Source organism: Centroberyx gerrardi, chromosome 17 (genome assembly GCF_048128805.1).
Source record: "Centroberyx gerrardi isolate f3 chromosome 17, fCenGer3.hap1.cur.20231027, whole genome shotgun sequence".
Taxonomy (NCBI): Eukaryota; Metazoa; Chordata; class Actinopteri; order Beryciformes; family Berycidae; genus Centroberyx; species Centroberyx gerrardi.
In genome coordinates, this window is record NC_136013.1 from 7,791,445 (window position 1) to 7,816,961 (window position 25,517).

At 44.5% G+C, this 25,517-nt stretch overlaps 1 protein-coding gene across 1 annotated transcript in view; it reads left to right on the forward strand.

Annotated features, from left to right (window-relative positions):
- The window catches only part of sptb (spectrin, beta, erythrocytic), a 47,496-nt gene that overhangs the window by 10,465 nt on the left and 11,514 nt on the right, over nucleotides 1-25,517 (forward strand). The window contains exons 3-27 of the mRNA XM_071915651.2: nucleotides 3,271-3,422; nucleotides 3,657-3,830; nucleotides 5,499-5,596; nucleotides 6,482-6,562; nucleotides 6,791-6,906; nucleotides 7,036-7,148; nucleotides 7,237-7,424; nucleotides 8,006-8,123; nucleotides 8,954-9,112; nucleotides 9,670-9,972; nucleotides 10,489-10,639; nucleotides 11,287-12,157; nucleotides 12,305-12,442; nucleotides 12,911-13,670; nucleotides 14,292-14,494; nucleotides 15,555-15,645; nucleotides 15,971-16,117; nucleotides 16,739-17,005; nucleotides 17,696-17,920; nucleotides 18,889-18,978; nucleotides 19,554-19,844; nucleotides 22,914-23,044; nucleotides 23,680-23,884; nucleotides 24,837-25,060; nucleotides 25,320-25,470. Of these exons, the coding sequence (XP_071771752.2) occupies nucleotides 3,271-3,422; nucleotides 3,657-3,830; nucleotides 5,499-5,596; nucleotides 6,482-6,562; nucleotides 6,791-6,906; nucleotides 7,036-7,148; nucleotides 7,237-7,424; nucleotides 8,006-8,123; nucleotides 8,954-9,112; nucleotides 9,670-9,972; nucleotides 10,489-10,639; nucleotides 11,287-12,157; nucleotides 12,305-12,442; nucleotides 12,911-13,670; nucleotides 14,292-14,494; nucleotides 15,555-15,645; nucleotides 15,971-16,117; nucleotides 16,739-17,005; nucleotides 17,696-17,920; nucleotides 18,889-18,978; nucleotides 19,554-19,844; nucleotides 22,914-23,044; nucleotides 23,680-23,884; nucleotides 24,837-25,060; nucleotides 25,320-25,470 (5,447 nt within the window). The remainder of the gene's footprint in view (nucleotides 1-3,270; nucleotides 3,423-3,656; nucleotides 3,831-5,498; nucleotides 5,597-6,481; nucleotides 6,563-6,790; nucleotides 6,907-7,035; nucleotides 7,149-7,236; nucleotides 7,425-8,005; nucleotides 8,124-8,953; nucleotides 9,113-9,669; nucleotides 9,973-10,488; nucleotides 10,640-11,286; nucleotides 12,158-12,304; nucleotides 12,443-12,910; nucleotides 13,671-14,291; nucleotides 14,495-15,554; nucleotides 15,646-15,970; nucleotides 16,118-16,738; nucleotides 17,006-17,695; nucleotides 17,921-18,888; nucleotides 18,979-19,553; nucleotides 19,845-22,913; nucleotides 23,045-23,679; nucleotides 23,885-24,836; nucleotides 25,061-25,319; nucleotides 25,471-25,517) is intronic.

Consider the following 25,517-nt stretch of genomic DNA (forward strand, 5'->3'; position numbering starts at 1 on the left):
GCATTTATCATGGGTTTCTGCTATCTCTCTTTCATATATATGCACTGTAACACCAACGTAAGGTAACTGTCTTGTTTTTTCCCCTCCATCGGGGCTTTCTGTCTTCTGCGCCGCTGACAGAAATGTGACGTGAGTGTTTCTGATGGGCTTAATCAAGGCTGACGCCCCTAATGGAGCTCTGAGTCCAACACAGCAGAAGGTTATTTGCATGTTTTAATTGTCATTACTTTTTCATAGGGGTGGTTGATGTGGTAGGGCGGCGTGTGCTGTTGTTCTGCCGTGGGGAGCAGAATGAACCCATGATTTATTTAATGAACTCTGCAGTGCAATGGTTAACGCAACATGACCATCGATTCTTTACATTGTGGTGGTTGCGGATGCTAAGACTGGGAGCTGGAGTGGAGCGTCGGGTACTTACTAGGTCATTTTCAGCAGTTCTGGAGAGAGCTAATGTTTCCTGCTCTATTTTCCTGGCTGGGTCTCCATAGACTAAACCTGAAAGCCTGCGTCTCAATCACGTTCTCTATTACTTTCTCTCTGATCCCTCTTGCCCTCTTTCATCTGTCCTCCTTTTCTTTCTCCCCTCATTTCAGATTTACCTTTGGCCCAATCTCTCTCTCTCTCTCTCTCTCTCTCTCTGTTTCTTTCCCTCCCTCTCCTTTCATTCCCTCTCTTGGGCCGATGTCTACTTTTATTCCAATATCTGAAACTCCATCTCTCTCTCTCTCTATCACCCTCTCTTTTTCTCTCTCTCTCTCTCTCTCCCTCTCTTTCTTCCCCTCTCAGTGTTTCTTTCCCTCCCTCTCCTCCTGTTTCTTCTCTCTAGCTGTTCCTTGCCTGTTCTCTGCAGCCTGGGGGTCTGAATCATTTATTACACAAGTCATTAAGGATGCAGTCCTTTGCACTCATATTTGGGATCAGGAATAAACAGGGCACACGGTAGCAAGGAGACCAGGGGAACGCACACACGGTACAAGATGGAGCGGTTGAGGGGGAGGATGTCTCATCACGAATTATTAACCTGTTAAACATTGAAGGGCGATGTGTGTGTGTGTGTGTGTGTTGGGAGTTGTATATGTGTGGGGTACAATCAAGGTTACTGTATTCAACATAGTATTGTCCCACAGGGAAACTTTCCTTCATCCTTGTCCTAGATTCTTCTAATATATCTCACCTGTACCGAGAGTTTCACTCAAAAATGAGATCTCCACTGTTTGGAAAAATGAGGCCTACCCTTATAGAATAATTGCTAGCATGAAAGTAAAGCTCATTATGCATTATTATTAAAGTTATGAGTTATGTAAGACAGTTTTTATGGATAGAATCGTCTGTGTTTTGGAAATATTGGCTAATCAATAAGGTAGCAAGAATTTCCTCAAATGGATATTTAGTGTTTGGAGCTATGATATGAGTCCAAACTACCATTTGTTATGATGGAACTTAATGCTAAATACAGACTGCCTTTAAAAACTAAATCTGTTATGATATTAACAGACAGTTATAAGAATCTATTGAATATTCAGTCTTTATTGAGCATGTAATACGAGAATGTTTAAATCCTGCAGGTCGATTTTGGCATTTAACATACACCCTTGCTGATTGCAGATAGACCCCCCAAACACAAACACACACACACACACACACACACCACCCCACCCCCATTCACATTAAGTGTGTAAACAAACACAATAAACCGAGCAGAGTACATTGGGTCATACTCACATATGGTGGCATCGAATTCAGTTTTATTTTTGCCGCTGAGTAGGTGGCACATCTGCCGGCGCGTTGCGATATGATTTAAAGAGTGAGTGTGAGCCCAGCAAGATGTGTCACCATGTGGGAAGTGCTGCTCACCCTTCCAAAACCTCTCAAAGTCTCTGCTGCTTTCACTCTCTGCATCTCTCTGCCCCGCCGTTCCCAAGTTTTCATGCAAAATTGCAGTCCGGGAATTCAGCATAAATACACCTACACTCAGCCATACACTGAGTCTTGTTTGTGTTTACTTCTCTCGTTATGTGCTTGATATGATTATGCTGCACGGCTCCTCTATCCGCCGTATTGGGAGGATAAGGAGAGATTAAATGAAAGCTTCTCCATGGTTTGGAAATATCCTTTTGTGGTAGTGTGTATCTTCTGATTAGCAGAAAGCTTCCAGTGATCTCCCAAACTGAAAATTGTGGAGTCTTGCAAGCATGTCAGTGGTTTAAAAGGCAAAATAGGAGCAACAAATGATTCCTGCTGATTGAAAAAGGCAAACCTGTACAGTTCCACCCCAATCCCCCCTCTGCACACTCACAGCAGACCTCATTTTGACTCGGATTGCAACTTGTGGCGATAGTCATGCGTCATCTTTGCAATATTATTGAGCATTTTCAGAGGAGATATTTGAATGGGGCGATGATGTCACTAGAGGAGAACCTTTCACCACTTGGCATACTGTACAATCAGGAATAACAGAGATGGACTGTACTGTGTGAGTATTCACTGGGGATGATGTGACTGATCCAAATCTGTAAGGTTTTAATGGTCTCCCCATTTGACACTGCAGTGACAGTGAGGCGGTTTGAGCAGCAGGACAGAATAGTGACTTGAGGCACAGTTACTGGGGAGGCAGAAATAATCTTATTGGTTGAGTTTAAGCTTCTGGGCGGAGCCAAAAAAACAGTTTTTCGGAGTGCAAGTTAATTAACTAGCAGACTTGAAAGGCAGGAAGGCAAGAAGAAACCCTGGTCAGAATCTAAATCAAAAATATGAATGGCAATGCTTTCTTTTTTTTATTCATTCATGACCATTTCATTCATGATGTTGGAAGGTCTAGGTCTAACTAGCTTACCTACATAGCAATAGGCTAGTGAACTTGGAAGGTCAGCTAGGCTAACTAGCTAACCTAGATAACTCTCTATTGCTAGATTGCATTTTTTCAGTGCTAGGCTTCATAACATTAACTACCTCCTCTCTTACCCCTTGTTTTTTTCCACTGGGCTTCAGTCTAACGTTCCTTAACCAGACACACTTCAGTTCTTTGGCTCCGCCCATTGAGGTTGAACTGTTTCTGCCTCCAGAGCAGCTCTGCCTCAGAGAAATGTTTGTCAAAACTCCAATCTGCAACCGGAGAACCGAGGTTCAAGCCCCCATGTCAGCAAGCATCTGCCCTGTTGAAGTGCCCTTGAGCAAGACACTGAATCCCTGTGTTGTTCTGTAGTTGAATCTGTGCGCGGATCACATTATTCACAGAGCTCATGGTCTTTCTTCATGTTGTCCTCCCGTCAGATGAGCGTGAGGCGGTTCAGAAGAAGACCTTCACCAAATGGGTCAACTCGATCCTGTCCCGGGTCGGCTGCCGCATCTCTGACCTCTACCTGGACCTGCGGGACGGACGCATGCTCATTAAACTGCTGGAGGTCCTCTCTGGTGAAAGACTGGTAAGAGGCTGTTTACTGTATCTTCGTGTGTGTGTGTGTGTGTGTGTGTGTGTGTGTGTGTGCAAGAGATGATTTGATAAGATTTTGACTCTAAAGTCTTTCACCAACACTACAGCAACACACTTCTGGGTCTTAATCTGTTGCCTTATATATCTCTCTTTGTCTTGTTCTCTGTATCATTCCTTTCTCTCTCTCTCTCTCTCTCTCTCTCTCTCTCTCTCTTTCTCTCCCCAGCCGAAGCCCACTAAGGGCCGAATGCGTATCCACTGTTTGGAAAATGTGGACAAGGCCCTGCAGTTCCTCAAGGAGCAGCGGGTCCATCTGGAGAACATGGGTTCCCACGACATCGTCGACGGCAACCATCGCCTCATCCTGGGCCTCATCTGGACCATCATCCTGCGCTTCCAGGTAAACCAGGACCCAACCTCTGTTATATGTATTTCCATATTTTTGTGTCTGCATTGATTTTTCATCTCTTTATATCAGTTATATAAAATGCTGATATCAAAGCCTGAAGACTTCCAAATCAGGTTTGAATAATCTAATAGCAATCCAATTTTTGTGCATCCAGATGGGTCATTGACTATGTTTACTGTGAACAATAATGTGACTATTGCCAACACAGAGTAAAGCAATAGTCTGATTAAGCTGTTTACATGATTTCATAATCAGTAGTAACCTTGTTTTGTGAGTGAAGCACTTATTTAGATTATCCAGGGAGAATAGTGGGAATAATTCTTGTCACACCACTATCAAATTTTACTAAAACAATCACAGCCATGATTCTGCACTATCACAGCTCTTTAGCTCTACAATGTACAACCTTCAGTGCTTTCCAACAGACGCAAATTTCTTCCGTTTTTTTGACAAAACACCCTCCTTAAGTTTTTGTGACACTCGTCTAAAACTGCCACCATTACGATGTTTCTCCCATCTAAAAATCGCATGATCTCCATGTCTTGCAACACCCGAAACCTAAACTCAGTCTCTTCCAAACTCCAAAAGTGGCTGCCCGCCATCTTGGTCTAGCCCAATACAGGCTGTATTTCCCTTCAACATCCACATAACACAATGAACTGGACACATGTGCAACTTAACCACAGTTTAATAAATGTGACTAAATTGTATATATATGTGTCTATTAATGTGAATAAAATGACAGTACTTTACATATGTTACTGTGCTTATGCTTACTTCGACTAAGAGCATAATCACATTACTGAGTGTTTACATGGGCTCGAATAACAAAAGTGACTTTCAAGTGTACAGTGTAACTTGGGTCTGTATGAACAGCACAGAAACAGTCCCAACCAACCAGCCTGGAGATGTTTTTGACTTTTTTCTGTTTCCTCGAATGAGATGCCTTCAGGTTCCAGCCTTCATTATCTCCTGTTAGAAGCACATCCACAACATCAGAACATGTCTTTTTGATTATTTTATCTGCTTGGGGGGGGGGGGATATTTATTTTTAATTTGACAGCAAACTGTTATTTTTAGACACGTTAGTTCAAACAATATGGCCTGCTGCATTATTCAACCTTTTCAACAAAAAAAAAGAAGGGAAAGGAAGGAGTTGACTCGCTGCTGTCTGAATCTTAACAGTCTGGAAAAAGCCACGGAGAACCAAAGCTGGCTAAATTTAGCCCTCTCCCTGGGCCTGTCTCTCAGATCACATCACTGCTCTAATTACTGGCCTACTGTGTGGGAAAATAAGAACTTCAATAATTAACACCCCTCGATCAAACAATTGGCCGTAGCATTAGATTTGTGAGAATCCAGCCAGGGTAATAGCATCATCGATGTAGCGTTTGATATTAGTCTTGTTTTTTGACAAATTAAACCCCCTAATTTTTCTTCAAGCTGTAATAAATGATGTCTTTCAAAGGGATATTTGTGTCACTTTGCCAAAATATTCCCTATTGGTACATCCTATTAGTGACATGTTGTAGAAAAGATATTTTACTATGTTTTTATTCTCTGCTGTGAATTACTCTCGTTTGATTGCAAACATCACAGTCATTAGTCAAGTTTTATTATTTATCATCCAGCTGTTCTTGTTCTTGTTGTTCTTGTCAGATCCAGGACATTATCGTGGAGACCGGCCAGGCGGACCAAAAGGAGACACGCTCGGCCAAGGACGCTCTTCTTCTGTGGTGTCAGATGAAAACAGCGGGGTGAGTGGGATGGGTGACCTTTAGCAACACTAACCCATTCTAAATATCCCTTGGGAATGTGTGTGAGAGTCCTATGGGGTTGGTAAGACTATGGTGTCCCGTACACTGCTGTAACTCTGTAATGTTAAAAGTGGGTTTGTCACTCATAGGCCAATGTTTGACATTTTATTATAAGGTTGTTTCAAAATGACCTTTTAAATGTTTCATCGTGCAAAAACAGTGAAGTATGCAATTGTTTACTTGCACAATGAAAAATTAAGTAATTGAAACTGAGTGATTAAGTGTGCAACAAGCCTACTTTTTCTGCAATAGAATCAGAATCAATATATTGTAGAACTAATCTTTCCATTGGACAGTGCAATGGGATTGTTAGAGTCCTATAAGATTGAGGTAGGAGTCCTGCAGGGTTTTTGATTGCACAAAAACTCAATAGGATCCACAAGGATTGGTTCTAAAATTGGTTGCTGTTGTCACAGAAAAACCTCACAGTTCTGGTGATTTTTTTTTTTTTTTTTTTTTACTTGAACTGAAGCTTTACATGGTCCTTTACAGGAGAAGTTGCTTTGTGACCGTAAAACCCATTAAAAACCAATAAAACCTTTTAAAAGGTGACTTTGTGAAGATAAAAAGTTTTCATTTGGTAGCAGCAATATCCTCGCATCCATTTCCACTCATATCATATTTTAGAACCCGTCCTTTAGGTTTCCTCATAGGATCCCTGATTAATTTTGTGACTTTTAAAGCATATGGTTGCTATCATGACGAGGCAGCACTGCATCTGATAGAATCTGACAGAATAGGTCTCAGAAATTGATTTAGAACAGGAGCTTCTCAGCAACGTCCCTCATGTTTAGTCAGTGACGTCCCCTGGCTGTTGTTTCACAGATATCCCAATGTCAACATCACCAACTTCACCACCAGCTGGAAAGACGGCATGGCCTTCAACGCTCTCATACACAAACACCGGTAAGGGGAGATGAATAGCCAAATCCACTCTCACAAGCTCTGTCTGCTGAATGTAAACACGCACAAAACCCGTCTGCTCAATGTCTCTCTTCCTCATTCTCCTTTCCTCGTTCATCTCTTTCACTCTCTCTCGCTGTCTTGCTCTTTTACTCTCTCTCTCTCACATCTCCCCTCTCTCTCTCTCTCTCTCTCTCTCTCTCCATCTTTGTTTCCATCTTGCTCTTTCAGGCCAGATCTGGTGGACTATAACACTCTAAAGAGGTCCAACCCGACCCACAACCTCCAGAATGCCTTCAACGTAGCAGAGCAGAGGCTCGGCGTGACCAAACTGTTAGACCCAGAAGGCAAGTGGCGGAGGCTGTGGCTTCATGTAGAACTAAATGTTTATGAGCTTTACGCCTGGTGGAAAGAAACCTCGGGGACCAGTGATGTTTCTGCTTCGCCTGTGACTGACTTGCTGGTCTGTTTTGTAGATGTGTTCACAGAGAACCCAGATGAGAAGTCCATCATCACGTACGTCGTGGCGTTCTACCACTACTTCTCAAAGATGAAGCAGCTCGCCGTCGAGGGCAAGAGGGTTGGAAAGGTGAGGATGCGCGGGCCTGCTGCGTGCGTTAACGTGAGTTCGTGCTTCCCCGTGTTCGTCTTTGACCTCCTGTTTTCTTCCGCTTCAGGTGCTGGATCACGCCATCGAGACCGAGAAGATGATTGACAAGTACGAGACGCTCGCATCAGACCTCCTGACGTGGATCGAGCAGACCATCATCGTGCTGAACAACCGCAAACTGGCCAACTCTCTGACTGGAGTGCAGCAGCAGCTCCAGGCCTTCAACTCCTACCGCACTGTAGAGAAGCCGCCCAAGTGAGTCAGCTGACCAGGCCGCCACATTCAGTATAATTCTACTCTATTCTTCTTCTTTATTCAAGTCGTCCACCGTTTTCATTCTCCACGCATGTAGGACATCCCATATTTAAAGGCGGGACATGGAGGGATCATTCAAAAGTGTGAACCAATGGGATATCAGTTAGGGAGAGAGAGGCAGGTTTTTAGATGGGAGGGGCAGAGGGGCGGGCTGTGTTCAAAAATCTGTGATGGTTTTATTGGTTGGAATTTTTATGTCGCCTACTGGTACACAAAGTCACCACTTAAGGTTTTCCGTTTTCCAGGAAGTGAAAGAAATGAGATTTTGATATAAAAAATACAATAAAATACATATTTTAAATCATTTTTTGGCATAAATTGTCAGATAGATATGATAGAATGAGCTAAAAAGGCGAAAAAGTCATTTTAATTTCAGCATGACTTTGCATGATTTGTGCTGTTCTCCACATTCAGTACAACCCATCCCATTAGAATTCTCAGTGGGCCTCTGCATATCCCCTTGTGGATAAAATATAACAGTTTTTTTTATGCTGTTTTGTGTGATTTGTGTTGTCTCCCAGGTTCCAGGAGAAGGGTAACCTTGAGGTGCTGCTGTTCACCATCCAGAGTCGTATGAGGGCCAACAACCAGAGGGTCTACACTCCGAAAGAGGGAGCCCTGGTCGCAGACATCAACCGGGTGAGAGACCCCCTAACTCCACACAGAGACACAATACAATCATAGAAGTATATACACTACCAGTCAAAAGTTTGGACACACATATTTTTGCTTTATTTTTTACTATTTTCCACATTTTAGAATAATAGTTAAGACATCAAAACTATGAAATAACACAAATGGAATTATGCAGTGATCAAAAAACAAATCAAAACTATCTCATATTTTAGATTCTTTAAAGAAGCCGCCTTTTGCCTGGCAAATGATTTGGAAAGAAATTCATATATAGGCATCAACTTTACTTTATTTATATTTGTCTAAAAAAACAAATTTCAAGCATTTAAGAATAAGCCTTTAGATCAAAATGTCTGGTCTTGGGAGCTGCTGTCACCCAACTATTAGGTTTTGCCTCTTTTTGGACCAGCGTCCCTGTTATACAAAAGTCTGGTTTGAAGCTCAGACATACAACTCAGACAGACAAAACAGAATCATTTATCACAATACAATCCTGAGGCAACGATTAAGCCATGAGTGAATTGAATTATACTAGTAATGGCACAGAGTAAAACTATACCGTAAAAGCCATTTCTAGCAGAAAGTAAGGGTAACATGATAGCATGACAACCAGACACGAAACAACAGAGATGGTCCTGCATCTGTCAATAGGAAGAACATTATCACTAGCACAGACAGTTTTGGGGTCCGATTGCCACTTGGGAGACTGTCCTTCAACCAGAGGACTCACCTTCAAGCATTCAAGAATTTCATATAACTGTGAACATTATGATTATATCCACCAAGTAGCAAAAACTGCAAACCCCCTCTGAAGCATCCCATGCGTCTGTGCGCAGGCATGGGAGCGTCTGGAGCGGGCGGAGCACGATCGGGAGCGAGTCCTGAGAGACGAGCTGATCAGACAGGAGAAGCTGGAGCAGATGGCCAGGAGGTTCGACAGGAAGGCGGCCATGAGGGAGACGTGGCTCCTGGAGAACCAGAGACTAGTGGCTCAGGTAAAACCGCAAAACACCAGAACTACAGTTTTACATAAGAGTACAGATTCCATTTTGCTTTAATTCATGAAAACAGCATCAGCGGTCATTTGCACGCCTGATTATTGTTGGTGAGATGTGCGCAGGAGAAAATGGTTGCCTGAAAAACATGCAAAGATGACATTTTAATTAAAGTGTGTCAGTTGCAAGTAAAAGAGTTTCTTAGCACAATATGTAAGTAATTAGACTAGAAAAACCAATTACCGCATTAGTAATTGTCTCTGCCGTCAGCAAAATGGAAAATGGTAAATAATAACTTTGTCATGCCAGCAGGCGTGGAAAGAGATTTACACCATCACCAGTGAGTGAGCTCCACCCTTCCCTTGCAGAGCACAGCTCAACTTGTGTGTTGCAATTTATTATTTTATTATTCTCCCTCCTTTCCATTTGTTAACAAAGGGGTACATGTTAACAAAGACATACGCCCTCAGCACACACTATCTCTCTCTATTTTTGCATAAGATTTATTTAGATAAGCTTCTTGTGCCCTGAACGTTCCTCCACCCTCTTCTCCCCAGGATAACTTTGGCTATGACCTGCCAGCGGTGGAGGCAGCGAAGAAGAAGCACGACGCCATTGAGACGGACATCGCGGCGTATGAGGAGCGCGTTCAGGCCATGGTGGCCATCTCCAAGGAGCTGGAGTCTGAGCGCTACCATGACGCCAAACGGATCGACGTGCGCAAAGACAACATCCTGCGTCTGTGGGACTACCTGCAGGAGCTGCTGAAGGCCCGCAGGGGGCGACTGGATAAGAACCTGACCCTGCAGAGGATCTTCCAGGAGATGCTCTACATCATCAGCTGGATGGATGACATGAAGGTGCAGGAGGGAAGGCACAGCACATCAACTAATAACATTTAGTTATATAACATTTACATTTTGTTTTAGGCATTAAGTTGATGCCGTTATCCAGAGCGACTTACAATGAGTGAGCAAGTGTTCACTGTCAGGACACTTTGACAGAAATGGATCACAGTGCAGGGATCGAACCTGTGATGCTCTGATTATTTAAAATAAAATGAAATATCGGTGAAGCTAAAGCACTAAAAGCACACATTTAGAGTGGAACAATCTAATAACTAACTCCATTATAATTGAATATTACTCCAAGCAGGAATTGAATATCATTTGAAAAACAATGTTATGAATCCGATTATAAAATGTGCATACAAAACATAATATTTGTTAAAACATAATAATGTATCCATATGTTTATAGATCTATCAGTCAGATCCATATCTATTTCCTCTGAATAGTATCAGTACCTCAGTAGTGCTACAGTCATACTCTATATGCTCCCATGCCTCTTCTTAACCGTTTGGATTCCCTCCTCAGGCTCGGCTGCTGTCTCCTGACTTCGGTAAACACTTGCTGGAAGTGGAAGACTTGTTACAGAAACACGCTCTGGTGGAGAATGACATCGCTCTGCAGGCAGAGAGGGTGCAGAATGCCAACGCAGCCGCCCTTAAGTTCGCCAATGGAGACAGTAAGTGCAGTGGTTCATCTATTGCCCCTGCAAATGCATTTATTGCGTATAGCCTGGTTTCATTAGCTAGGGGTCGGGACCCTAAATGGGTTGCAGGCCTTATATTGGTGGTTTCTCCACACGACTGAAGAGGTAATATATATGGACCTTGACTCAAGGGCAAGACAGTAAATTATTTGTCATTTGGACACTGAGTTTAAAAAGAATGACAAACAGTTCTTACATGTTATCTAACAACAATATAATCAAAACAATAAACCTATGATAACATGATTATGCTAGACGTTATCTACAAATCCATTCACAGTAATTTTGATTAATATGCATTGTCTCTGTGAGATAAGCCACAAAAATCAGTAAAATGCGTGTTCTCCCCGTGTTCGCATGGGTTTCCTCCCATATTCCAAAGACATGCAAGTCAGGTGGATTGGAGACCCTAAATTGCCCATAGGTATGAATGTGAGTGTCTATATGTGTTTGTCCTGTGATGGAGTAGCATCTTGATCAGTGTATCTCCCTGCCTTTTACCCAGTGTATGCTGGGATACTGGGCTCCAGCACCCCATGACCCTGAAAAGGTTTAACCGGGTAGACAAAGTGAAACAAATCAATATATAAACCTTCTGTTCTCCTTCATTCCTTTTCTAGGCTACAAGCCATGTGATCCCCAGGTGATCCGGGACCGGGTGCAGCACCTGGACCTGTGCTACCAGGAGCTGTGTTCTCTGGCGGCCCAGCGCAGGGCTCGCCTGGAGCAATCTCGCCGCTTCTGGAACTTCCTGTGGGAGATGGCGGAGCTGGAGAGCTGGATCAAGGAGAAGGAGCACATCTTCTCCTCCCTGGACTATGGCAAGGACCTGACGAGCGTGCTGGTCCTCCAGAGCAAACACAGTGCCTTCGAGGACGAGCTCGGGGCCCGCCGTGCCCACCTGCAGCAGGTCATGGCCGAGGGAGATAAGATGATCCAGGCCAAGCACTTCGGCTCCCCGAAGGTCCAAGAACGCATGGACGACGTCATGAGGCAGTGGCAGCAGCTGGAGGAGCTGGCAGCGTTTCGGAAGCAGAACCTGCAGGACACGCAGAAGTTCTTCCAGTTTCAGGGAGACGCTGACGACCTCAAGGCCTGGCTGCTGGACGCCAAGAGGCAGATGAGCAGCGATGACGTGGGCCATGATGAGTACACCACCCAGAGGCTACTGAAAAGGCACAAAGACCTGAGGAATGAAACGGCCAAGAACGGAGCCACCATCGACGCTCTGTCCAAACAGGCCAACGGGCTGCCGGAGGAGCTACGAAACACCCCAGATATCCAGAGACGCCTGAAAGACATCAAGGACTTGTACATGGAGCTCATGTCTCTGGCTGACCTGAGACAGAAGAGGCTAGACGACACGATGGCCCTGTACACTATCTTCAGTGAGACAGATGCCTGTGAGCTCTGGATGGGCCAGAAGGAGACGTGGTTGGTGGGTTTGGAGGTGCCTGAGAAGCTGGAGGACCTGGAAGTTGTACAGAATAGGTACAAAGAGCATATACATATCTACAGGGGGATTATCTATCTATATATAGAGAGAGATAGAAAGGTCTGGTGAACACATGTTTATGCATCATGTATGAGATTGTATTGTGTTTATCATATCTAATATACATTTTTTTTTCTTCACAGGTTGAGCATTCTAGCTCAAGATATGGCAAATGTTCAGTCGAGGGTTGATGATGTCAACAAAGCTGTAAAACAGCTTGAGGACAGCAGACACCCTCGCACCAAAGAGGTCAAGGAATGTCAGATGCGTCTGAATAAGAGGTGCCTTCAATATGTTATCTATAGATTATGTGCAATTAATTGTACTGTATATTTGTGCATCAAAATTTGTAGTATGTTATTCAGTAAGTTTTACATCTGAAAAAAAAGTGTTATAAACCAGTAAGATCAATATTTTTATATGTTTGCCTTCCCCAGAGGCACATGAAGAGTTTCAGTGTAAAATAAGATATCCAACATTTTTAAAATGTCGGATATCTTAGGAATCAGGAATCATTCTGCTGTAACAGCTGTGACATGAAAGTGAAACTTACTATGGATTATTATTGAGGTTATTAGCAAACTAAAGACCTTTTCTTACAAAATAGATGACACAAAACATATTAGATGATACAATCAGTTATATTTGTGAATTATTGAACAATGATACAGTATTGTATCCAGTGTTTTGGAATTAAATCCTTTATATGTAAACTCATAGCACATTTAGTAAACTATCCTCTCTCTCAGGTGGGAGGCCTTCAAGGCCATGGTGGAGGATAAGAAGAGGAAAGTGGATTCTGCTGTTAGTCTGCAAAACTACGGGCTGGAGTGCGATGAAACAGAGGCCTGGATCAAAGACAAGACGCGGGTGATCGAGTCCACGCAGGACTTGGGTAATGACCTGGCAGCCGTCATGACTATCCAGAGGAAACTGTTTGGCATTGAGAGAGATCTGGCCGCCATCGATACCAAGCTTACCTTCCTGAGGAAAGAGGCCGACCAGCTGGCCACGGACCACCCGGAGAACGCGGCCGACATCCTGGCCCGCAGAGGGCAGCTGGACGCGGCCTGGGACGGGCTGAGGAAGACCCTGAAAGACAGAGAGGACTCCCTGGGCGAGGTCAGCAAGCTGCAGACCTTCCTCCAGGACATGGATGACTTCCAGTCCTGGCTCTTCAAGGCCCAGAAGGCCGTGGCGTCAGAGGACATGCCCGCCACGCTGCCAGAGGCCGAGGAGCTGCTAAGCCTCCATGACGCCGTGCGCGAAGACATAAACAACCACGAGGAGGACTACCTCCGCGTGAAGGACACCGGAGCCCAGGTCACACAGGGTCAGGAGGACGACCCTCAGTACCAGCAGCTGGAGCAGAGGCTGAAGGGCCTGGACCGCGGCTGGTACGAGCTCCAAAAGATGTGGGACAGCCGCAAGACCTTCCTGGACCAGGGCCTGGGCTTCCAGCAGTTCATGAGGGATGCCAAGGCTGTAGAAGCCATCCTCAACAACCAGGTAAATATAATGATTTGCACTGGGTAAGGGCCTGTGAGGGCCTGTTGCCCCTTTACCATGTTGTACTGTATGTGTCAGTAGATACAATGGTACTATATCAGTTATCATTAAGTGTTGCTTTTCAGTTCATGGTTTGTAATGTATTGAAAGTTTTTGAAAATGGAAAAGTCATGAAACACAACTGCCTAAAATAAAATTGGGGTGTACAGTTATACACTGGGGTTTAAAAATTCAAGAGAAACCGTGCTGACATTAAATGGTGTTCACTGGTGTCAGGCAGCCACATTCAAAAAGACAGGAGATCCAAGGCACTCCTCTGGAAACACAAACTTAAAAATACTCATCTCCCTTGTTTTGCTCATTGCACGAGATAAAAGAAATGAATTCTGATACAGGATACATTTTGTCCTCATCCTTCATCGGCAAGTGCAGCATACACAGCACCATTGCAATGCTATTTAAAAGAATGTGGTAAGAAAGAATGCAGCGTGGTCAGTTACCACGCCGCATATTTGTCAAATAATATACTACGCTGGTTGAGTGTTCCTACCTTATTCAAGAAGGCTGCTTTGGATCTCTCTCCTTTTCACCCATCACTCTATGTTTGCTGCTGTGTTTCAGGAATACACCTTGGCCCACATAGACAAGCCCGACACCCTGGACGGGGCGGAGAAGGCTCTGAAGAAGCATGAGGACTTCATGAGCACTATGGAGGCCAACGAGGACAAGATTGACAGCACCCTGCAGGGAGGACAGCGGCTGGTGGACAGTAAGAACCTCTACTCTGGGAAGGTTCAAGACAAAATGGACGCCATCCGAGACAGGTCAGTCATGATGTGTTTTGTTGTTGTTGTTGTTATGGTTTGCATAAGGTGTATGCAAAAAAGTAACTGCAAGTTCTTATGATTTGTGGGTGCAATGCTGTAGTTCGTCAGACCGGTCTTTGACTTGGTCACCTTTAGTATTGATCCTGATTCGATCTGGACTAGGAGGGGTCTTGGTCTAGTCTTGGTCTCAACTGGGCCGGTCTTGACTACAACTCAAAACATAATGAAAAATACTTTTCTTTTTGTGTTACTGCACTGGCAGATAATTTTACCGGTTTCAACAAATTTTAAATATTTTTTCAGGATAATGTAACTTGTTTCAGGATGTTTACTTATTTTCTTCATTGTTTTATGATGATTTCTTGAAAGAAGTCATATTGGCATGTATCAAGTGAAATTTATTGAAACCAGCAAGATTATCTGCCAGTGCAGTGAGATAATTTGAGAAAAAATATCACAAAATAAGCTTGATAGGTCTGGAAACGAGATAAAGTCACTTGACAGCTTTCCATTTCTTGCAGTGTGTGGTCTGGCAAAACATGTTTACACGTCTCTAATGTTTCTATCCCGAGAAGCTGATCGTGTATAGAAGAAAAGTGATTAAAAAAAGTTAATTCCTCGCTCACTTTCATGTGAGCCTAACATGTCAGTGTTAATCAACCAGCTCACCCACCCACTACCAGTGAGCCAGCTTTCTTAGCACTGCATCATTAGTGTCAATAAGAGGCAGCAGAGAGGGAATGGGTGCTTCGCCCATTAACTCCCGCCATCCGGCTTGGTAGACAGGCGCCTGCAATGATGGATATTGATCTCAAAGTGAGAGCTACGCTTCACTGTGCAGCCTGTGTAAGAGAGCTGTTTTGGATAACTGTGTCAGGTATTTTTCTGTGTGGTGGAGGAGCTCAGAGCCACAGTGCATGAGTTTATAGATTTACTCTCTATTTGTCATAGCCGTTCAACCATACGTCTTACTGGTCTGTTATATCACTGACAGAGGTGTTGGTGCAAAAAGTCGAATTATCTGATGTGCTTCCTTGTGTTTGTGTTTGGCCTTCAGGCACGACACCAATCGAAGAAGAGCCCAGGAGGTGTCCGAAAAACTCAGAGACAACCGCGACCTGCAGCACTTCCTGCAAAACACTCAGGATGTGAGTTCACTGTCTAGTTACTGTTCATTTAATATTTCAGTGTTTTCTTCTTCAAATCTCTTGATTATCGTAGTCAATTTGACAAACACACTCTGCTTTGTTTATAACACACTAGCACTTTATGGGACCTTCTAAGACTAAATTTGTATCTCCCTTAATTGGGAGGGGGTGTCCCATTTGGCTGATATGTCAACGTTTCCTTTCTCTGGACAGGTTTTGTAACTGCTCTTAGGGCAAACACTGGGATATGCATGTTATCCTCATGGATCTTAGCGTTGAATCTAGTCTACTACATAATATTTTGCTCTTCCTCTCCATGGTTCAGTTGACTCTGTGGATCAATGAGAAGATGCTGACGGCTCAGGACACGTCGTACGACGAGGCCAGGAACCTCCACAGCAAGTGGCTCAAACACCAGGCCTTCATGGCTGAGCTGGCCTCCAACAAAGACTGGCTCAACAAAATAGACCAGGTCAATAAGTGTCTGTGTGTGTGTGTCTGTGTGTCTGTGTGTGTGTGTGTGTGTTTTATATAGGAGATGGGGGTATAATAATAGCGTTATATGAAAAGAACTCCCAGAGCCATTATGATATTTCTGGAGCTATTCATTCTCTTTGACCCATTCATTCTCTTGGGCCTGTGTGGGTGTATTAACTCTAGTATTCTATATGAAGGGTTAAACCTTTTCAACCAAGGACGCAAATGAGAAGTTTAATCTATTCTCCTGGTACGCAGGTTCATTTAAATATATTATTACTACTGTTCACCCACCAGTAACAGGCCTGTGACCCTTTTTAGATCCTGAACTATAGTTTAATAGAATAGATGATATTACATCAAGGGGTTTGTTCCAAAATGTGACAACCACTATTTAAAAAATGATCAATAGCACAAAATGAAAACAAACAATGTCATTTTTTCAACAATACTAAGTAGCTTAAGTTCTTTACTGACACTTCTGTTGATCCTCCTAAATTATGAACCTCAGGTAATGATTTTGCTAAACCAGGTGATAGTTTATTTCCCCAAATGGATATACAGCATTCTGGATATCAGCTCTTCACAGGACGTGTCTGTGTTTCTGTGGGTACAGGAGGGCCAGGAGCTAATGGAGTCCAAGCCTGAGTTTGAGCCCATAGTGACGGAGCGCCTGGCCAAGCTGCACGAGCTGTGGGACAAACTGGAGTCCACCACCCAGGAGAAGGCCCGGCTTCTGTTCGACGCCAACCGCTCCGAGCTGTTCGACCAGAGCCTGGCCGATATGAAGAAGTGGCTGGGTGAGCTGCAGCAGCAGCTACAGGGCGGAGACGAGGACGTCAAAGACCTGACCAACGCCAACATCCTGCTCAAGAAGCACCAGGTCCGTGTCTTGCTTGCATATACAGTACATATATTTGTATGCTCATAGCGTGTGTGATTCCTTTGTATATGTGCACTACTTAAATCTTGCCGTGGGATTAAAAATATTACAGTATATCAGATTTCGCTTTTCACGCCATGTGCTTTCTTAGGCTTATGTTTATTTGAGGGTGTGAGCATCCGTGTCGGATCCTTTTATATGTGCGTATTATTTGCATATGAACACAATCAGACAAAATCTGAGCAACCTAAATCTTAACATGAGAGTAACACATTGCATTTTTTGGTAAGAATAACTAGAATACCATAAGAAGCACTAAATTACATTACAGTCAATAATAAATATAATGTTGGTTAACTATGAACTCCATTTGATGACCATAGTGAGGCAAACAAACACTAATATAAACAAAAAACAGTATTTTCTGATTAATTTCATTATTTTATTTTCTAAAAGACACTATTTTCATGTAACTTACATCAGTCTGATACTACCTCCTATTATGCATTCTATTAACTTATATCAGAAACGTGTATACTTGCTGAAAACCGTAGCTAAGCTCTATTTCACACATAAAAGGCAGGGTAAACCAAGTTCACACGGTTCTACCCTCCTCTACATCCTGATTAGACTCTCAAAAGGTTATTCATCCTTTTCTCTAATCACGTCTCCCCGATCTCCCCGAGCTAGATGACGGAGAACCAGGTGCGTGACCGGGCGCGGGAGCTGGAGGAGCTCCAGGACGCCGTCCAGAAGCACGGAGGAGGCAGGGAGGACCAGCCGGAGCTGGAGGCCGAGCAGCAGGCCATCCAGAGGGACTTCCAGCAGCTCCTCACCCCGCTGTCCCAGCGCAGGGGCAAGCTGGAGGCCGCCAAGGCCGTCCATCAGTTCTACAGGGACCTGGCCGATGAGCTGGTGAGCATGGATCCAATTTAGGAATAGAAATTGAAGTGTTGAAGCTTCCTACTCTTACAAAAAGATTGATTAGAATAAATTCTGTTATATTTTAAAGAGCAGTAGCTGACTTAGTGTGGGCCCTTGGCTGACAGCAAGATAATTAGTGCTGCAACTAACGGTTATTTTCATTATCGATGAATCTGTAGATTATTTTTTTCAATTAACTGATTAATCATTTAGTCTTTTTCATTTAAAATGTAAAAAATAATGACAAATGGCCATCACAAGTTCACAGAGTCCAAAGTGATTCTTCAAATGTCTTACTTACAGCCAAAAAACCCAAAGTATTCATTTTATAATGATATGAAATGGAGAAAAGCAGCAAATCTTAGCATTTGTGAAGCTGTAACCAGCAAATGTTTGGTTTTTTACGATTTATCGAATATCAAAATCATAATCGATTAATTTTCTGTCGATCGACTAATCGATTCATCAAATAATCGTTTCAGCACTAAAGATAATACCTTTTCAGACTGGATCATCTAGATTTAAGAAGAGTTGTTTTTCCTAAATGATGATGTATTGATTTGGAAATAAACTTTTCAATTACAGTTAGCGTGCAGAATATTAACACCACCTGCTCTTTCCGTGAAATCGACTCCCCGGGAGAATCTGAGTAAAAGCTGTAATCCCTTATTGGTTTCACCGCTTAAATCCACTCCAGTCATGTGGAGGAGATGCAGATGAAGAGGAGTAGACAGGCTGAAGAAGGATTTTTAATCCTTTAGAAAATGTAGACATGGATTGAGTAAAAGCGGGGCAAGTCAATATTAGGAAGATGGTCCTAATATTTTTTTACACAGTGTATGTTTGAGATCTGTAAAGCTGCTTTTTCAAAAGAGGCCAGTGTCAACTCTTTCTCTCTGTATATTTAATCTTCTTCTTCTCTCTCTCTCTCTCTCTCTCTCTCTCTCTCTCTCTCTCAGCTCTGGGTAGAGGAGAGGATGCCTCTGGCAATGTCACAAGAACATGGCCACAATCTTCAAACTGTTCAAATGCTGTTGAAGAAGAATCAGGTAACTCATTTTTATGTAGAATTCAAGAACAATTCCAGTCAGTTGTAAATCTCTACATCAGTATCTCAATGCAGTTGTGGCATATATAGTAAACAATGATTGACACATATAAAGAAAAAAACAATATTGTTATATTCTTGGATATGATATACAGTGTTTTTGTGTATCTTGCAAAAGGTTGATACTATTTATTCACTAAAAATACAAGGAAGCACGCACATCCAAACTAAACCTAGGTGCTGGACAGAAGGACAGTAATAAATTATACTATTTATTCACCCTTATACAATGAATTTATGTCAGGAAAGTTGATATGGGCTGTTGAAAGTTTAGGTTAAGGTTAAATTCCATTTCAAAAATAAAAGTTGGGTGTAGAGTTTAACCTCCACTATAACTCTGCTCACATCCACTATAAACCCTTTCCAGTCCTATCTTCTGTCAAACACTGCATGGGGTCGAGGGTCACCATCCCCAACAGAGATACAGACTGAGAATGTAGAGTTGTCTCATTACCATGTCGGCTCTGTGGTGATGCTGCATACTCTTCACTGTCTTTTTTTTCCCCTGTGTGTCAGACGTTGCAGAGGGAGATCGAGGGCCACCAGCCCCGCGTCGACGAAGTGCTGGAGCGGGGAAGGAGGATGGCGGCCGCAGCCGGAGCGGAGGACCGGCCGGAGGCGGAGCGAATCACGGAGCAGGTGAAGGAGCTGGAGGAGGCGTGGGCGCGGCTGCGGGACGAGATGGCCGAGCGCAGGGACCGGCTGAACGGCTCCAACCTGGCCCAGCAGTACTACAACGACGCGGACGAGACCGAGGCCTGGATAGGGGAGCAGGAGCTGTACATGATCGCCGACGAGAAGGCCAAGGTGAGACGCGGAGGAGATGCCGCGGTGCGCCTCGCTTGAGAGACGGGGGGGGGGGGGGGGAAACGGCTTAATTCGCTCGGGGGGAAGCGGCCGCAGATGTCAGAATGCTGGAATTGAAAACGGATTTGGTATGGATCATTAATTCAAAACAAGGCAGAGCGCGTTGTGCGGAGAACAAGTGGGATTCCACGCATTAACGTGATTACACGGTCAGGGTTTTCTTGAATTAAAGTGACATACTTTTCATAAAGTGGCACCCTCCTTTGAGAGCTCATCTGAACTACTTTTTTGTTCAGATGTTCACTCCTTCCATAACTCATTTGCCTCCTCCTCCTCTTCTTCATCGCCTCCTTCTTTCCCCCCTCCTATTATTCCTCTTCCTCCTCCTCCTCCTGTCTTCTTCATCTGCCTCCTTCTTTTCCCCCTCCTATTATTCCTCTTCCTCCTCCTGTCTTCTTCATCTGTCTCCTTCTTTTCCCTCTGCTATTTTTCTTCCTCCTCCTCCTCCTTCTGCTCCTTTCCTTCCTCTTCCTCCTCTCCTCTTCATCGCCTCCTTCTTTCCCCCCTCCTATTATTCCTCTTCCTCCTCCTCCTCTTCCTCTTCATCTGCCTCCTTCTTCCCCCCTCCTATTATTCCTCTTCCTCCTCCTGTCTTCTTCATCTGTCTCCTTCTTTTCCCTCTGCTGTTTCTCTTCCTCCTCCTCCTCCTCCTGCTCCTTTCCTTCCTCTTCCTCCTCTCCTCTTCATCGCCTCCTTCTTTTCCCCCCTCCTATTATTCCTCTTCCTCCTCCTCCTCTTCCTCTTCATCTGCCTTCTTCTTTTCCCCCTCCTATTATTCCTCTTCCACCTCCTGTCTTCTTCATCTGTCTCCTTCTTTTCCCTCTGCTGTTTTTCTTCCCGCTCCTCCTCCTTCTGCTCCTTTCCTTCCTCTTCCTCCTCTCCTCTTCATCGCCTCCTTCTTTCCCCCCTCCTACTATTCCTCTTCCTCCTCCTCCTCTTCCTCTCCTCTTCATCTGCCTTCTTCTTTTCCCCCTCCTATTATTCCTCTTCCTCCTCCTGTCTTCTTCATCTGTCTCCTTCTTTTCCCTCTGCTGTTTTTCTTCCTCCTCCTCCTCCTTCTGCTCCTTTCCTTCCTCTTCCTCCTCTCCTCTTCATCGCCTCCTTCTTTTCCCCCTCCTACTATTCCTCTTCCTCCTCCTCCTCTTCCTCTCCTCTTCATCTGCCTCCTTCTTTTCCCCCCTCCTATTATTCCTCTTCCTCCTCCTGTCTTCTTCATCTGTCTCCTTCTTTTCCCTCTGCTGTTTCTCTTCCTCCTCCTCCTCCTCCTGCTCCTTTCCTTCCTCTTCCTCCTCTCCTCTTCATCGCCTCCTTCTTTTCCCCCCTCCTATTATTCCTCTTCCTCCTCCTCCTCTTCCTCTTCATCTGCCTTCTTCTTTTCCCCCTCCTATTATTCCTCTTCCTCCTCCTGTCTTCTTCATCTGTCTCCTTCTTTTCCCTCTGCTATTTTTCTTCCTCCTCCTCCTCCTTCTGCTCCTTTCCTTCCTCTTCCTCCTCTCCTCTTCATCGCCTTCTTCTTTCCCCCCTCCTACTATTCCTCTTCCTCCTCCTCCTCTTCCTCTTCATCTGCCTTCTTCTTTTCCCCCTCCTATTTTTCCTCTTCCTCCTCCTCCTCTTCCTCTTCATCTGCCTTCTTCTTCTTTTCCCCCTCCTATTATTCCTCTTCCTCCTCCTCCTCCTGTCTTCTTCATCTGTCTCCTTCTTTTCCCTCTGCTATTTTTCTTCCTCCTCCTCCTTCTGCTCCTTTCCTTCCTCTTCCTCCTCTCCTCTTCATCACCTCCTTCTTTCCCCCCTCCTATTATTCCTCTTCCTCCTCCTCCTCTTCCTCTTCATCTGCCTCCTTCTTTTCCCCCTCCTATTATTCCTCTTCCTCCTCCTGTCTTCTTCATCTGTCTCCTTCTTTTCCCTCTGCTATTTTTCTTCCTCCTCCTCCTCCTTCTGCTCCTTTCCTTCCTCTTCCTCCTCTCCTCTTCATCGCCTCCTTCTTTTCCCCCTCCTACTATTCCTCTTCCTCCTCCTCCTCTTCCTCTCCTCTTCATCTGCCTCCTTCTTTTCCCCCTCCTATTATTCCTCTTCCTCCTCCTGTCTTCTTCATCTGTCTCCTTCTTTTCCCTCTGCTATTTTTCTTCCTCCTCCTCCTCCTTCTGCTCCTTTCCTTCCTCTTCCTCCTCTCCTCTTCATCGCCTCCTTCTTTTCCCCCTCCTATTATTCCTTTCCCTCCTCCTCCTCTTCCTCTCCTCTTCATCTGCCTCCTTCTTTTCCCCCTCCTATTATTCCTCTTCCTCCTCCTGTCTTCTTCATCTGTCTCCTTCTTTTCCCTCTGCTATTTTTCTTCCTCCTCCTCCTCCTTCTGCTCCTTTCCTTCCTCTTCCTCCTCTCCTCTTCATCTGCCTCCTTCTTTCCCCCCTCCTATTATTCCTCTTCCTCCTCCTCCTCTTCCTCTTCATCTGCCTTCTTCTTTTCCCCCTCCTATTATTCCTCTTCCACCTCCTGTCTTCTTCATCTGTCTCCTTCTTTTCCCTCTGCTGTTTTTCTTCCTGCTCCTCCTCCTTCTGCTCCTTTCCTTCCTCTTCCTCCTCTCCTCTTCATCGCCTCCTTCTTTCCCCCCTCCTACTATTCCTCTTCCTCCTCCTCCTCTTCCTCTCCTCTTCATCTGCCTTCTTCTTTTCCCCCTCCTATTATTCCTCTTCCTCCTCCTCCTCCTGTCTTCTTCATCTGTCTCCTTCTTTTCCCTCTGCTGTTTTTCTTCCCCCTCCTCCTCCTTCTGCTCCTTTCCTTCCTCTTCCTCCTCTCCTCTTCATCGCCTCCTTCTTTTCCCCCTCCTACTATTCCTCTTCCCCCTCCTGTCCTCTTCATCTGCCTCCTTCTTTTCCTCCTGCTATTTTTCTTCCTCCTCCTCCTGCTCCTTTCCTTCCTCCTCCTCCTCCTTCTTCTTATGCCCTCCTTCTTCCTCCTTCTCTTCCTCTCTCTCTCTTCCTGCTTTTCCTCATCCCTCTTCCTCCGCCTCTCCAGGATGAGCAGAGCGCCATGCTGATGCTGAAGCGCCACCTGATCCTCAAGCGGGACGTGGATGACTACGCCGACTCCATCCGGAAGCTGGCGGACCGCGCCCAGAAGATGCTGGCTGAGGACCATCCTGACGGGTCAGAGCTCTGATGATCTGACACAGTGACAAAACCACATCTGAACTCCTTCCTCCTTATGCTAATTCACTTTTGTTGACCGAATCAATTTGTCATTTAGATTGATAAGAGTGACAAGCACTCAGAGTGTTTCCTAATCGCACATCTCATCTAGAGTCAACCTACAATAAATCTCTTTCCCCACCTTCTCATTCCCTCCACCCTCCCTGCATCTTTCGTCTTGTCTTTGTTTGCTTGTTTGTTTCTTTCTCTCTCTCTCTTTCTTTCTCTCTCTGTCTGTCTGTCTCCATTCTCCCATCTATCTTCATTTCTTTTTTTCCTTCATCTATACTTACACCTCTCTTCCTTCCACTCTATTTACACCATCTCTTTCCGACTTTCTCAATCTCTCCACCCTCCCTGCATCTTTCCTCTTTTCTTTGTTTGTTTCTTTCTCCTTCTTTTACCTCTTTCTGACTGTCTCCATTCTCCCATCTATCTTCATTTCTTTCTCTTCCTTCCTCTCTACTTCACGCCATCTCTTTCCCACCCTCCACCCTCTCTGCAACTTTTTCCTTCTCTTTGCTTGTTTGTTTCTTTCCTATCTATCTTCATTTCTTTCTCTTCCTTCCTCTCTCCTTACGCCTGTCCTGCAGCGAGTCCATCATCCGGCGGCAGGGCCAGGTGGAGAAGCAGTACGCGGGGCTGAAGGAGCTGGCGGAGGACCGCCGGACGAAGCTGGACCACACCTACCAACACTTCCTGCTGAGCCGAGAGGTGGAGGACCTGGAGCACTGGATCGCGGAGAGGGACGTGGTGGCCTCCTCTCAGGAGATGGGCCAGGACCTGGACCATGTCACGGTGAGGCGGGATTACACAAACCCCTTGATGTAATATCATCTATTCTATTAAACTATAGTTCAGGATCTAAAAAGTATAAATATATTTAAATGAACCTGCGTACCAGGAGAATAGATTAAACTTCTCATTTGCGTCCTTGGTTGAAAAGGTTTAACCCTTCATATAGAATACTAGAGTTAATACACCCACACAGGCCCAAGAGAATGAATGGGTCAAAGAGAATAAATAGCTCCAGAAATATCATAATGGCTCTGGGAGTTCTTTTCATATAACACTATTATTATACCCCCATCTCCTATATAAAACCCCTTAACACACACACACACACACACACACACACACACACACACACACACACACAAACACATACACATATAATGATGCCATACTGGGATACCATGTGACATCACAACAAACACACTGGACTGTAGAGGTGCACAGACAAATACACATAAAGCTGCACTTAGATTGATTTTTATGTAATTATACACTTGTCTTATCAGCCACAATCAATAAGTGGAGCTGCTATAGAGAAGTGTGTCACATCTCAATTGAGATGGCATAAATTCGCCTTCATTTCCTTTCGAAACTTAAGATGGAAAGACAAAACTGTCTCCTAAACAGCAATGAGTGAGCGCTCCGTTCACAGAAAGCTGGATTAACCAGTGGATCTTTTGCCTTTCTCATCCCTTCGGCTTTGTTTAGTGTATAGTGATCACAGACCAGCTGGGCTGGTAAACATGAGCATGATGTGTGCAGTTTACCAACGTCTCATTACATAATCTCTGGGCAAAAAATAGTTTTCTCTCAGTGGCATTTGGGCCGCCAACGTGGATTTTTGCCAGTGCAGCTTTAAATAAAAATGCAAATTCCAACCTACATGCCAAAAAAAATGCAGATTCTGTTATAGACCCATTTTTTTTTTAACATTTCCCCTCAAAACCGGTTACAGATTCTGAGGGATAAGTTCCGTGAGTTTGCGCGGGAGACGGGGATGGTGGGTCAGGACCGAGTGGACATGGTGAACCAGACGATAGACGAGCTGATCGAGGCCGGCCACAGCGAGGCGGCGACCATGGCAGAGTGGAAGGACAGCATCAACGAGAGCTGGGCCGACCTGCTGGAGCTCATCGACACTCGCGCTCAGCTGCTCACCGCGTCTTATGAACTGCTCAAGTAAGGAAAACAGCATGGATGTAATTAGACAGAAAAGTTGGATTTCATGACTAATCCCACAATTTAACACAGTGTGTCTAAATAGGCAAGAATGATATTAATATCTGGAGGGTTTGCCATCTTGATGCAATGTGACAAAGAATTTGACTTGAACTTGATAAATATTACAGTGAATGTTGTGAATAGGATGATAAATATGATGATGGTGATGATAATAAACACAGAAAAAGAGACAAATCGATCCCTTTTTTTTTTCAAGGTACTTTGATGATGGAAAGGACCTGGTGGCTCAGATCCACGAGAAGCAGAACGAGCTGCCTGATGACGTGGGAGAGGACTTCAGCAAGGCCGAGTCCTTCCATCGTATGCACGCCGCCTTCGAGAGAGACATCACCGCTCTCGGCAAACAGGTACAACACAGGGAATTAGCCTTTTTTATTATTGGGGAAGACAGCAG